Below are 14,811 nucleotides of genomic sequence, written 5' to 3' on the forward strand. Positions count from 1 at the left end.
AAGGAGCCGAGAACTCAGGCTCAGTGACGTTCCTGGTGTGCGCGTGCTGTAGGCTTAGGGGAGAATTCGGAGTCTGGAGTCTGGTGTCGGGAGCTCGAGTGTCCGGGGAGACAGGAGCCCGTCGACTCGCCAGTGAGTGTTCCACTGGCCTGGAAAGCCTCCCCAGGGGTCGGAGGTAGAGGTGGGTTTGTGTTGGGGATCGGCGGCAGACGACAGCATTGCGGCCAGCATTTTTTTGGTAAAGAAACATTATTTTAACACTTAAAAGGCCTTCCCTTGTTGTTAGTTGTTGTTTAAACAAGTAATTTGCTGTTGCTACTGAGCTGTTTTTAAAAAAAATGACCAGTTCTCTAAAAAAAACTGTTTATCTGACATAGGCCCAGTCCCGACCATTTCAGATAATCGGAGTCATACTGTATTTTAAAATTATAAAAATATCAAAAAATGATACATGAAATTTTGTAGATTTATTATTTTTATTGGCAAGTTTAAAATACACTCTCTGACATATTGATAGATCAAAACTTTCACAAGCAATTACAATTATGAGGAAACAAGGAAATCAATAAAATTATAACCACAATTTGAATTTAAACAATGTAAAAAAAACCCAATAAATGTACCATCACCCCTCATGCAGTTAAGCTACATTTAACTTTTTTAGCATTGACAATTTTTTTTTCCTAAATAACTGTCTTTTTAGAGGGTCTTTTTGAGTTCAAGTGGAAAGTCATCTGCTCCATCATTCTTTCCGATAGTGAAGCACAGGCATCAAGAAGGACTGAAGACAATTGAAGTTTGTTGTAACTGAGTACATCTTAGAGATATTGTCATATTTAAGAAAAATTATATTTAATATCCCACAAATGGAACTGTCACAACGCCACCTAGATGAAAGTATGTGGTTTAATTGCCACCCATTTCCACACATTTCAAAATGTTACACATTACATTAATTTTGTGCAACTTTTTACACAAGGCCTAAAAATAATTCACAAGGAAGTCACAAAATACATTTTTACATTTTTTCCCATATGATGACCTTTAACCTTGAGTTCAATCGTGGCAATATAAATAACATTTCAGGATTCCTCATGAAGTACCCTAATCTTGCTAAATTCTTAATTAGTGCTAAATAAACACAGACAAAAAAAAGGTAATTCTTTACAACTGAATTAGATTTTATTTGCCTTGGGCAATCAGTTACACCAAAGACATTGTGCAAAGAAAGCAAGAATTAAGTACACTTAAGGAAAAGCTTATTACCAGCACTGGTTGCAAAACAATATTTTCAAAACAAATTGAATTAAAAAGGATGTGCATATGAAACAAATTTTCCACTTGAATTATATTTGTCAGGATTCAAAGGTGTGGAGACATTGACCTTCAGGACAAAAAAACCATGACATTTTAATAAACTGATACAATTCAAAAGCAATCTTACTCATTTTGACAAGCTTAAAGCAAATATATGGTGATGCAAACATGTATAGCTATGAAATTATTTTACTGCAGTCATGCTTACATAAAACTAAAGATTATATACCGTTCTACTAACAGATTTACTTTTCAGTAAAAAGACAAGCTGAGGAAGGGTGAAGTAGGAGAGGAGAAATTATGGATAGCTGTGCATCAAAACAGTTGATAAAGTTACTGATACAAAGATTTGTCCATGAAGCAATTCACATTATTATTAGTTCATTCATCTTCACTTCCACTGATGTCAGATTGGTCCTAAGTAAGAAAAAAAAGAGTTTTACAGTTTCACTAAAGTGAAAACATACAACTTCTAGGATTATCAGAATAACTTCCATTGTTAAGTAGTGTAGTTGACAGGATAGCTTTCATATTTAAAGTTATTCATAAATACTTCTATTTATAAAAGCATGCTACATTTGAAAACACACAAAATATTGGCAAAAGGGTTGGGGAAACAAAGTATCCCATGAAAGAAATACCAAGATTCCATTTATGCTGCTTCATTTAAGAAATCTAATTACCAATCATCTAAATACCTAAATATTTGTAGATCAGAATGCAGAAAGATGTTATTTTTCTTTTTCAATCTTTTTATTGGTTTTTGAGGAAAAATATCAGATACAGAGATACAAATGATTAAAAGTAAATTAAAATTACAAATAGTAAACAAAGGTAAATAAGATATGCATGGTCCATGTTATTGATTTAAAAAAAGAAAAAAGTCTGTAACTAATTTAAGATGAGCTATTTTGAAAAATCAAACTTTCCAGAAAGGTGGTGGATAGGAAGTTTTGACAAGTCACATGATTGGTTTCATTAAAAATTATTTTTACAATTTTATACAGCCATTCCCTAACATACATCCCAGTTCCATTCTGATTTACTGGTCAGATATCGAAATGGATGCAAGTTGGATGTATGTTTAGCATGGCATCTAGTCCCACCGCCCTGCGCTCTCCCAACAGCCTGCTACCAGTCCCCACACTAATCCCATAACCCCACACTCTATGGACAGCCTGCTGTATCATGCAGCATTCTTTTCAAGATTCAGTTTATTGTCATAGTAATAAAAGTGTCGCATTACATGAAATTCCTTTTTGCCTGTTGCACGGCAGACAGATTTGCCACCAGCAGGAATTGCTTAATCACCTCTTACAGTTATTATAGTTAGAATTACTGTAGACAGAGAGAGAAGCAAAACAGTCCCCCCAGAGTCACTGAGTGTCTAGAGATTTGATCCAGCTCATCTGCAGCTCCCGCAGCCATGCAGAGTCCAGTCCAAACCACTGGCAGCCCGAGCTCCAGACCCAAACCTTTGACACGGTCAGGAACCCTTCAGTGCCCCGGCACCTCCATGCATGCGGGTTCCGATACCTGGTTCCCCTCCAGCCAGCTTGAGCCAGTCTCCTACAGTCCGCAGCCTGGTGTGAGTCTCCTGACAGCAGTCTACAGCAGCCCACAGCTTCCACACCTTGAGTCACCAGCAGCCTGCTGCACTCACTGGTCCTCAGCCACAGAGGACCCTCACGGGTCTACCATGGGTCGTCTCCTCCACTTCTCCCTCTCAGATGGGGGGGGGTGATCTTCCCATCCTCTGGTGCCCTGCTCCAGTTCTCTGCTTCCCTGGGAGTCTGCAGCCTCTCGTGGCTACTGCCAATTAATATGGGCGCAGACCCGCAGTCGCAGGATTTCAAATAAAAACCCCCGTCGTCTCCGTTCAAAGCCCATTTGGAGACTATGGCAGTCAACTGAGTGGCTAGACCTCACTCTCCGCAGATCCCAGCAGCAGCATTGCCGCTACAGCAATTCTGTCGGTGCTGCCGCCGAGTACATCCTGAGAACTGAGAAGGATGCTGTAATGTACACAATGCCAGGATATCATCTAACGGTCACTATCGTACGCACACAGCCTTTAGTACTGGTGGATGTATGACCAAGTGTAATTTTTTACATTTCCACATATTTTAAAAAAATTATACAGTTTTTTTTTCCTGGTTGTACAGATGGTCATAAGTCACTTAGGTTGTAAGTAGGGAAGAGGCTGTATTCATATTTCTTTCATTCAATGTGCCTAGATCTTAACTTTGGCCTGAGAGATTAACTCAATTTCTCCATGCACTGCGTTTACTTGGCCTTTGGAACATTTTTGCTCTGTCTACATCTCAGTTGATACATTTGTACAGTAAATTCTCAAATATGCCAATGAAAGTATTTAAAATATGTCATGTCTGTTATGGAAGAACCTGCATTGTTGCTAAATGATATCATGTTTATGTTTTGCCAGTCTAGATTCTCTTTCCACTCACATACCACTTTAAGTATTCCCAATGCCATCGGTGCTCTGTGATTAGTCAGGGATTGCTTAAGGTGGGATGTGGGTGGGAAGGAAGGCTGAGAATCACTGCTCTAGACCCAATTGTTACTGAAATATTTTGCTAGAGAAAAAGTGTCATTGGCCCATTTCCTTTGGAGTTATGAAACGGTGCACATAATGAGCCAATTAGGAACGATTAAAACAGTGGTTTTCAAACATTTTCCTTTGGCCCACATACCACCTTAAGCAATCTCTTACTAATCAGAGCACTTATGGCATAGGGAATTCTTAAAGTGGTATGTGAGTGGAAAAAGGTTAAGAACCACTGCTATAGATTGAAGTTCATATCTTTATTCACAAATGTTGCTTTTATCCCACTGTCATCACTAAGCTTTAAAAATGTAAGAGGGAGAAAAAGCATATACATAACTACAAATTGGAAAAAAATAAAACTTGTAGTCTTGAAATATTTATGTTTAGAGTTTACCACAAAATCTCACAGAAGGTGGACTAATTCTAGTGGAAGATCCAAGCCTTTCTTGAAATAATTCCTCTTGTACACAGCATGGATCCCAACAGAATTCAAATTTAACAATATACCACTCCCCATTTGTAGCCTATAAACCCAGGGCCAATTAAAGAATACCGACCGAAAAGGACATTCTGATGTACTTCTAATGAAATCCCTTGCAATGTAAAACAAGAACTTTTAAATGTCATTTTATTAAATATAATCTTATTTCTAACAAATCCAAATAGTTTCTTTATTATGGGAAGGGCCGATAAATCTTTTAAGAATACATGTTGGAAATATTAAAAAATAAATTCTATTTGAACACTGTACTTTTAAACTGTACTTGAAACTTATGCGCAACATGTAAAGCACTTAAACAAATTAACACTCATTACAACGAAAAACAAGGTGTTTCTATACTTTCAAGTTTTAATAGATTGTGGAAGAGACAGACAATATTCAGGATAACCTGCTATGTTATCTTGGCAGCCACAAAGTACCTGATCCAATTTGAATTTACATACACATACTATGCATGTGGTAACTGTCATTTTGTTACGGTTCAACTCAACATTTTCAGGTTGAATACAAAACAAGGGAAGATTTTAAAATTTCCAACACCTTTCCCACACAATTCTCTCATAACAAGTCGCCTAAATTGTAAACTTACATTGTCATCTTGGTCGTCATCAGTGTCGTCATCACTGATTACGGGTTTGATTTTAGCACGAACCGGACGTTTCCTACTTTTTCCTTTCTCACGACTTTTGTCGTTGTCCTTTCGACCAAGTTTTATTCTAACTTTGACTGATTTTGCTGCATCATACAGAAAATAGTCTTGACATTCTGGTCTATTTTTATTAAAAATTGTTCAGACACATCACAAATATCAACACATGACTTTAAGATGCTCTTAGTGTTTACAATATTTCGGTGATGAACACATCAATAAGAATGTACATTTTAAAAAAAACATTGATCTATGTAATATAAAAAGTAATAAAAAATAAACAAGTTTGCGGGTAACTACATCGAGTGGGATTGTGCAGAGAGATATAGATAGGTTAAGTGAATGGGCAAGGGTCTGGCAGATGGAATACAACGTTGGTAAATGTGAGGTTATTCACTCTGGGATGAAAAATGGAAGACTAGATTATCATTTAAATGGCAAGCGATGGCAACATGCTGCTGTGCAGAAGGATTTAGGAGTGCTTGTGCATGAATTGCAAAAGGTTGGTTTGCAGGTGTAGCAAGGCTCTCAAGAAGGCAAATGGAATATTAACCTCCATTGCTAGAGGGATTAGGTGCAGGGAGGTTAAGCTGCAACTGTATAGAGTACTGGTGAGGCCACATCTGAAGTACTTTCTTGATCTCCTTTTTCTTGAGGAAGGATATACTGCCTTTGGAGGCAGCACAAAGGAAGCTCTCTAGGTTGATGCTAGAGATGAGGGGGTTAGTCTATGAAGAGAGATGAGTCATCTGGCACTATACTCAGTGGAATTAAGAATGAGAAGGAATCTTATAGAAACATATATAATTAAGAAAGCCATAGATAAGGTACAGGTAGGCAAGTTGTTTTTGTGGTGGGGTGAGACTAAAACCAGGGGACATAGCCTTGAGTTTCAGCATAGTACATTTAAAACTGAGTGAGGAGGAACTGCTTTTCCCAGAGGGTGGTGAATCTGTGGAATTCTCTGCCCGTTGAAGCAGTGGAGGCTACCTCAGTAAATATATTTAAGAGAAGGCTGGATTTTTACATAGTAGGGGAATTAAGGGATATGGGGAAAAGGCAGCTGGGTGGAGATGAGCCTATCATCAGATCAGCCATGACCCCATTGAAAGGCAGAGCAGGCTTGACAGGCCAGATGGCCTGCTCCTATTTCTTATGTTCTTAAATGTGGCTTGTAATATAAAACTAACTTTATTCATTGCATACATTTGACTTACACTGCAGTACATATCAAAAACAATGACCAGCTCAATTAAGTTTGCTCATCCGACCTTGAAAGACTGGAGAATCTAAACTAGAACTAAAAAACATTCATGAAAAATTTTCTTGGAAATTGGAGAAATCAGACTTAGATTAGCATTAGGATGATCAAGATGAAATCTCTGACAGCAACAATATTCTCTTATTGACAACAGAGCATTATCTATGTGTAAGATTATAGTTTTTGGCAAGCAAAATTACATTTCTTTTAGATATTTTATATAAACATTGATGAAATGGGCTTCATAGTTTATTCAAATGAATTTGCATCATACATGCTGGCCAATGACACTGGTTTGAGATCAAACTACTTTGATGTCAGGATTAGTAATGATGTCAGAAGTGAATGGCAAATAGGGTTTATAGAGACATCAATGTTCAATGTCTCTGGAATTTTCAACAGTTGTTGGAAATAACGTTATGCTGATTGATGATCTGACTTCCATATCATTGTATGATGTAAAGTATCTTACATACTTTAATATAATAATTTGATTTGAAATAATGCAAAACTATACCTATGACCCAATCATCTCAGTTTATTCATCTAGATAGAGCAAGGCTCTAATCAGGCACCAGGCTGCTCATATATTGTGGTGCAATGACTAAAATCCTACTGAGGTGGATGTAACTGGGATGAGTTTATTTTGTTATGTATTTTGGTTCTAGTTTAGATATTGCCACACCCATCAATGTAGGAATACAGGTGTGTCAGATCCTGATTTGTACCCTGATGACTTTTTGACAACCTGTTAAAATGTCTCTTATAATCAGAAGTATTTAAAATAAGTTTAAATGGACTGAAATAATTCAAGAACAATGAATTAATTTGAAATTAATCCACCAGAAATGAATTAAAATAAAAGAAAATTGAACAGATCACTGAAAAAAAAATCAATGACCTGATTAAATAATGGGGAGACAATATTTTTCTTAGCCATCCCTGCCATAAAGCTGAAAGGCCGAATAAAAAGGCAACTGGCCCATTAGATCAGAACACTGGCGCTACCTTCAACCAGCTCAAGTGCATTGTGCAGGCATGAAAGAGATGTGCTAATCTGTAAACCAGATGTAGGCAGTATTCGATGGAATTGGTGGTCGCAGTGAAGCACATTCTGTCCAATAGTTTGCTCTTTTGTAGACCATCACCTAAAACCAGTAAAGATAACAATTCAGACTCACTCTCAGAACCGGATTCCTCCTCCTCCTCATCATCGTCATTACTTTCCTCCTCACTTTCTTCCTCTTTAGCAATCTTCTGCCTTGCACTTTTGAATACTGACTGAAGAACAATAGAGTCTTCATAAATCTGCAATAAGAAAATGGTTCAAACAAAAGCAGTGAAAGTTTTTTTACACATAAAAAACAATTGCTGTAACTCATTTTGAATTTCAGTGGGCCGATAGCATCACATTTTAATAGGGGCGCTGAATCAAAAAGACAATTAAAAGTGCTTCAAAGGTGTATGATATACTGTACTTACAATTAGGAATCACAGTGTAAGTTTCATGAAGTAAATTTCCCCAATTTTTAAAAACATTTCTGGAGTAAATTACAAGCCTTTAACAAGTAAATATGATGGACGAGGTGACTGTAAGGATTAGAAGATTCATTACTCAATTCTCCCCACCCCAATATCTTGCATCCAACAATCTTTTTTGATGAGTAATCAATCCAAGGTTTTGGGGCAACATAAGCCTATAATTACAGCCGAGATAAGACACTGAGTTTTAATAAATTGAAATGTAGCAGAGTTCGAATATTACTATTGAATATAATTTTCCAACCATTGATCTCAAAGTTGTCATGTCTAACATTGTTATTTCTTCAGTTTTATCTAAGTTTGATATGCAATTTGAATAAAATGTTTCTCCACACTAAAATCTCTCCAATTCAGAAATCTTGCATTTATTAAAAATTATCAGATAGCACTTCTCCCTCAAACTCTAAATGCATTAACAAGTTCACATTACTGGGAATCACAAGATGTAGAAGATCAGTATTAAAGGAAGAATTATTTTGCATTTATACAGTATTTTTTTATGATGTTAGGAAATTACAAAGTGCTTCACAGACAAGAAATATGGAAAGTACAATTTTGCAACCACCAACTTCATTGAAAGTTTTAATAAAAACCAGTTGAATAAATCTCTTCCAATTTTTAATTGCTAAAGGTAGCCATTCTCAATGATGATGGTGGTGGGGGGGAGGAGCCCTACGGCTCCCCAGGGGCCATAGCAATAGCACATTCAAGTAAAAGCCTTGCTTTCTTTACATCTCATCCAACACAAATATTTTTACATTTTTTTTATTTGTGGTTGATAGGAGAGAAGTACGGAGAAACTAAAACTTGTCTGCTTCACAGGGAAGGGGGTGGGCATACACTTAGAGTAATCTCTGGGGAGCCATATCTAAAAAAAGATTGAGAATAGCTAGCTTCAGGAATAAATATTGGTCATGGCAGTTGAAGAATTCTTTTGCTCTTTAAGGAACCTTTCAGTTTTTTTTACTTTAGATTTTTCCTGTCATAAGAAGCTGCGAGGGCAGAACTGCGAATTAAGAGAGTTTAAAAAGCAGAAGATAGGTGCTTGTTTGAATGCTTCTATTGGCTAGTTAGCTGTAGCCAATAAAGGTAAGAGGAGTATCAGTAAAGTGATCACTGTGGGAGTAGCCAGTGCAAGAACGAGACTTCGAGGTTTTGGCAAGTAGGAGTTGAAGCAAGGACAACCCTATCAAAAAACAGAATGATTCAGCAAGAAGGCAGAGGCAAGGACTGATATTTTTTTTATTTCAGAGACAGTGGGAATAGAAGCCAGGGCAGGGACATGTTGCTCTTACAGAATGTGGATAGTCAAGGAAGGCAAAAGTATCCCTGACGACTTCATCTATGAGAAGTGAATTCAACTGCAGCTCCTTACAAGTTAGGGAATTGGGAGCAGGAGCTGGAGTTGGATGAAATCTGGATCATTCAGCAGGCTGAGGGGGTGATAGTCTGGAGGTTTAGGGATGTAATCACACCAAGGAGACAGGAGGAAGATAGCTGGGTGAGAGTCAGTGGAGGGAAAGGAACCAGGCAGTTAGCGTATGGCACCTCTGTGACCGTTCCCCTCAGTAACATGTAAATGGATGCTGTTGAGGGGGATGACCTACTAGGGACAAGCCAGGTGATCAGATCCCTGGCACAGAGACCAAGAAAGGGTGGAGAAGAGGCAAACTGTAGTGATAGGGTATTCAATAGATAAGGAGATAAGTAAGAGATTGAGAATCCCTGATGGCATGTTGCCTCCCTGGTGCCAATGTCCAAGATATTTTAGATAGAATTCACTGTATTCTCAAGAGCAGCCAGATGTTGTGGTTCATGTAGGGACCAATGATGTGGCAAGGAAAGGTGATGAGGTCCTGCAGAGAGAGTTCATGGAATTAGGTACAAAGTTAAAGGCCAGGACCTCTAGAGTTGTGATATCAGGATTGCTACTTGTGCTATGTGCTAGTGAAGTAAGAAATAGAAGGATAATGCAGCTTAACACATGGCTAAAGAGATGGTGCAGGAGGGAGGGTTTCAGATTTCGGAGTCATTGGGCTCTCTTCTAGGGAAGGTTTATCCTGTATTGGTGGGATGGTTTGCATCCCAATTGAAGGGGGACTAATGTCCTTGTGTCAAGGTTTCAGAGTGCTGCTCTGGTGGTGGGGGGGGCAGGGGTTGGGTTGAAATAAATTTACAGGGGGATTGAGTGGAGGAGGAAATAGATAATGATAAAAATGCATATAAAGACAGAAATTTCTGTGAGGTGTGTCTTCCTTACAGTAGACAAAATTAAAGAATTTCATGTATGTTACATTCTAAATGTAGTCTTAGGTGACAATAATAGAACCCTGGTGATGCTGGCTCTGATACTCCTGTAACTCTTACCCAATGGGAGCAGCTGAAAGATGCTGTGTGCAGAGTGGAAGGGGATCTGCAATAATTTTGCACGCCCTCTTCAGTCAACGATCCCAGTAGATTGCATCGATTTGTTGGGGGGGGGGGGGGCTGGGGGAAAGGAAGAGGGAGATTCTAGTGATCCTCTCTGCCACTCTTATGGTCCTGTGGTTTGACCTCTGATCCATTTCTCTGCAGCAGCCGTACCATACTGTGATGCAGCGGGCCAGAATGCTCTCGATAGTGCTCCTATAGAAGGTTGACTATAGAGTACCCTTGCCCATTTCAGTCTTCTCTGGAAGTGCAATCGCTGTTGTGCCTTTCTGACAAGTTGAGTGTCCAGGATAGGTCACTAGTTATGTGAATTCCAAAGAACTCTCGACCACATATTGTTGATGTATAGTAGAGGGTAGTTGTTTCTGGACCTCATGAATTCCACAATCATCTCCTTCACCTTGTCCACACTGAGACTCAGGATGTTACTCTCACACAACTTCATGAGATTTTCCACCTCTCCTCTGTAGAGCAACTCATTGTTGTTGCTGATGAGACCAACTACTGTTGTGTAATCTGCAAACTTGATGACACTGATGGAGCTGGATCTTGCATTGCAGTCATGGGTCACTAACATGAACAGGAGGAGGCTGAGCACACATCCCTGCGATGTACCAGTGCTCAATATTCTGCTACTGAATCGGACAGATTGTGCTCTTTCTGTTAGGAAGTTCAGGATCCTTGAAATAGATGTCCATTAAATAGATGTTCTCAAATGCATCTATTTCAATGCAAGTATTGTTGGAAAGGCAGATGAGCTTAGAACGTGGATTGGGATGTGGAATTATGACATTGTAGCCAATAGTGAAGCTTGGCTGCAGCAGGGGCATGACGGGCAGCTAAATGTTCTGGAATTCTGTTCTTTCAGATGTGATAAAGCAGGAGGGATGAGTGGCATTGCTTGTCAGGGAAAATATCTCAGCTGTGCTCAGATAGGACAGGCTAGAGGGTTCGTCTACTGAGGCTAATAAGGGTGAAGCTGAGGAACAGGAAAGGTATGATCATATTTACAGGGTTGTATTACAGATCACCCAAGAGTCAGTGAGAATTAAAGGAGCAAATGTGCAGAGATATAGCAGACAGCTGCATGAAACAAGGTTGTGATCGTAAGCAATTATAATTTTCCACATATTGACTTGGACTCCAAAATGTAAAAGGACTGGATAATTTAGTGTTTGTCAAATGTATTCAAGAAAGTTTTCTAAATCAATATATCAAGAGTAAGTGCAATACTGGATCTCCTATTTGGGAATGAGGCAGAAGAGGTGACAGAAATACTTATGGGAATACTTTTAATGCCATTAGTTTTAAATTAATTATGGATAAGGGTAGGTCAAATCCTCAGGTTGAGAGTTTTTTGAGGAAAAGGGAAAGGATCTAGAAAGTATGGACTGGGATAGGTTGTTTTCTGGCATGGATGTTCTCAGTAAAGGCAAAATTTTGAGAGTCGAGAGATAGTTCCTGACATGATAAAGGCAAGGTTTACAGGCATAAGGAACCTTGGTTTTCAGGGGATATTGGGGATTTGGTTAAAAAGAAGAGTGGGTGTTCAGCAGATTTTGGCATTAAGGACCAAATGAGGTCATGATAGGTCAATAGTTAAGTGAACTCCAAAGAGGTGCTTTCCACTCTGCTACAGAGTTGTTGATGTGTAGTGGAGAGTGGTCGTTTCTGGTCCTCCTGAAGTCCATGATCATCTCCTTTATCTTGTCCATATGGAGACTCAGATAGTTACTCTTGCACCATTTCACAAGATTTTCCACCTCTTCCCTGTAGTGCAACTCATCATTGCTGATGAGGTCAACTACTGTTGTCTTATCTGCAATCTTGATGAGGATCATTGCTTCAATGTTATAGAATACATGAGAGCAACAGTGAAGTTCAACAAGTAAACCAGAAAATGTACAAACTGTAATAAATTATGTACTCTTAATTTACAGATCTAGTACCCTGTCGTGGGATGAATTCTAACAACCAATGGTCCATTTAGAATCCCTGATCACATAATCACCACATTTTATAAATCCATCTCTTCCAACAAAAGATTTAGTGCAGTCCAACAATAAGTAAATAAAACACTGACCTGTGATCCTTCGAGATTGAATGTCTGAGCATTATGACATAACAGTGTTACATCCTTCTCAAGATCTCCCAGACTACGATATTTATGGTTGCGAATACGGTCCTAGAAAAATTTAACAAATCTGATATGGTTAAAAATATCACTTTCAGTACAAACTTTCTGCAGGAATGTTAATTTCATCTTTCTGGCATTTGTTCTAGAATTCGGTGTCAATTACCAGTAAACTCAAGGGTAACAGAGGGAACTGTCGAACCATGAAGCAAAAGTTCTCCTGAGTACCTAAATCAGTTGGTCATTTATTTAAATATCAACAATAATCTGGTAAATTATCAAATCATATTTTTGGTATTGGTACAATCTAGGAGATTATTAACCTTTTCAGTCTCTATGGGCAGGTATTAAATCTCAGATCCTTGGTCATAATTATTTTTTTTCCATATTCTTCCAGTGATGTGCATATTGATCACAACTAGCTATTGAAAAGGTGCTAGTAAGCAACAGTTGAACTGTAGCTCTTAGTATGTTGAAGACATTTTCAGTGCTATTAGAATTATGGCTTTAACTCAACAACAATGAAGCATCAACAAGTCAATAATGAGTGTTATTTGGATAACTTGTAGATGTAGGTTACTTTATATTTTAGGTCAAGGACTTGAAATGTATTGTCAAAGAAGACTAAAGTTAATGCAGTACATCCTATAAATGCTAACCATGCAATTATAGCACACAGGGATGGTGGGAGCAAATATTTAAAATAAATGTTTTGCATCCCATACATTATAAATCCAAGTTTCTTTAGTGGTAACACAAATGCAGGTTGACTGCAGAGAGTCCATCACACCCCAGACTTGCATCGGCATTCGAGGAGTAAGGATCACTCAATGCAGAATACTGAGACCTTTGCCTGTGCTTGTAACTAGAGTATAACATTTTCGCTATACGTTCAAGCATTTTGTCAAAAGCAATTTCCATTCAGGATGTTAACATTGTGACATTCTGGTGTGGTAACAAAGTGGTATGTCAAGAGAATGTAAGACTTTTGTAGCACAAATGTGCTGGTGCGAATACACTTCATTGAATATTCTTCAATTTGTAACCTCATGACAAAACATCTTCTTCTGACCTAAGACCTTGAACACTGTCTTGAAGAATCCTACATCATATTCTGGTGTTGAAATGATTTCAAGACACTTTTTTTTGCCAAGTATGAATCATCCTAATTTTGATTGCCTTCAATTTTAAAAGAACTGGCTGAAAATACACAAATGGTGCTGTGCTGTCAAGGACCAGACATCTCACCTCTGGAGTTCAGATATGGTGTACACAACTGGAACAATACTGCAATGAGACCTGGAGTTGAGTGATTCTGGTGGAACCAAAACTTCCACCTTTAAAAAGGTCAGAAGGATATTTGTTGACAATTGCACAGTGCTCAATTCCATTTTATAGCAACATCTGGGCTACAATCAGGCATGATCTGATAAGAGACAAGTGAAATTCATTCCAGATAGTCGTCATCTTCAAAGAAGTTTCATTCAACAGCGTTACCATTCTACTTCTCGGCATCAGGAATAATTTGCTTTTCTTCTTTTGATTTTGGTTGTTCTGAGGCCAATGTGGAAACTGTACTACACTTCCACAAATGGGAAAGTGATTAATTTGTGGAAGTACACTTTTTGTCTTTTATACAGAGTTTTTGTTTTGTGATGCATGAGGTCAAGGATCCCAATATCAAATGTTTCTCCTTCAACTTGACCATGAGCAATAGATTCTCAAGAGTTAGTGGGTCTGTTACATTTTTCTTTAGAGGTTTTGAGGACATTCTTGAATTTTCCCTTCTGTTCACTCCATAATCTTTGCCCATGACACAACTGTATCTAATTTGGGGATGTGGTATTAGTCACATGAAAGGAATAGCTTGTCCAGTGACCAGAATAATTAGAGAACATCAACACTAAGGACATCAGTTTGGCAGAGGACATTCAGATGTTTGTCATTTACTACAGTCACCTATCATAAGAATCTTGTGGACTAGAAAATCAACTGGACAGATGAGCTGAGTATTCTAAGGATTCTCAAATCTTTCCAATTACAAATCACAAGGTTGATGTGAGATAAACACTATTCTCTTACCACTCCAACTGTGCGAGTGCAGTTTCAAAGACACACCAATGGCTCAATATCATCCAGGACAATGACTTCAACATTAACTATTCAGCAATTAAAAAGAATTCATTCCCATACCACAGACTGCTAATCCACACTGTCTCCTTAGAGCTTGGCAGCCACAACAGGGTCACGGGAATTCATGACACCAAGTTGCATCAGTGGTGGAGTTATTAAGCATTGATATTGATTTTTTTTGTATATTCTGTGTCCTTGTTGCTCGAGATGCTTCTTCCCAGCACATTAAGCATGATAGAACTGCTTTATCAGCATAGCCTTTCACAGCTACAAG

At 38.3% G+C, this 14,811-nt stretch overlaps 1 protein-coding gene across 8 annotated transcripts in view; it reads right to left on the bottom strand.

The window, feature by feature from the left end:
* Positions 1-1,160: 1,160 nt before the first annotated feature.
* Positions 1,161-14,811, bottom strand: part of LOC138758530 (probable global transcription activator SNF2L2) — a 179,236-nt gene continuing 165,585 nt past the window's right edge. For all 8 annotated transcript variants that reach the window (XM_069927575.1, XM_069927567.1, XM_069927585.1 and 5 more), the window contains 4 exons: positions 12,354-12,455; positions 7,480-7,606; positions 4,978-5,123; positions 1,161-1,734 (listed from right to left, as the gene is read on the bottom strand). In XM_069927575.1, the coding sequence (XP_069783676.1) occupies positions 1,699-1,734; positions 4,978-5,123; positions 7,480-7,606; positions 12,354-12,455 (411 nt within the window). In that variant the 3' untranslated portion in view covers positions 1,161-1,698. The remainder of the gene's footprint in view (positions 1,735-4,977; positions 5,124-7,479; positions 7,607-12,353; positions 12,456-14,811) is intronic.

Source organism: Narcine bancroftii, chromosome 1 (assembly GCF_036971445.1).
Source record: "Narcine bancroftii isolate sNarBan1 chromosome 1, sNarBan1.hap1, whole genome shotgun sequence".
Lineage (NCBI taxonomy): Eukaryota > Metazoa > Chordata > Chondrichthyes > Torpediniformes > Narcinidae > Narcine > Narcine bancroftii.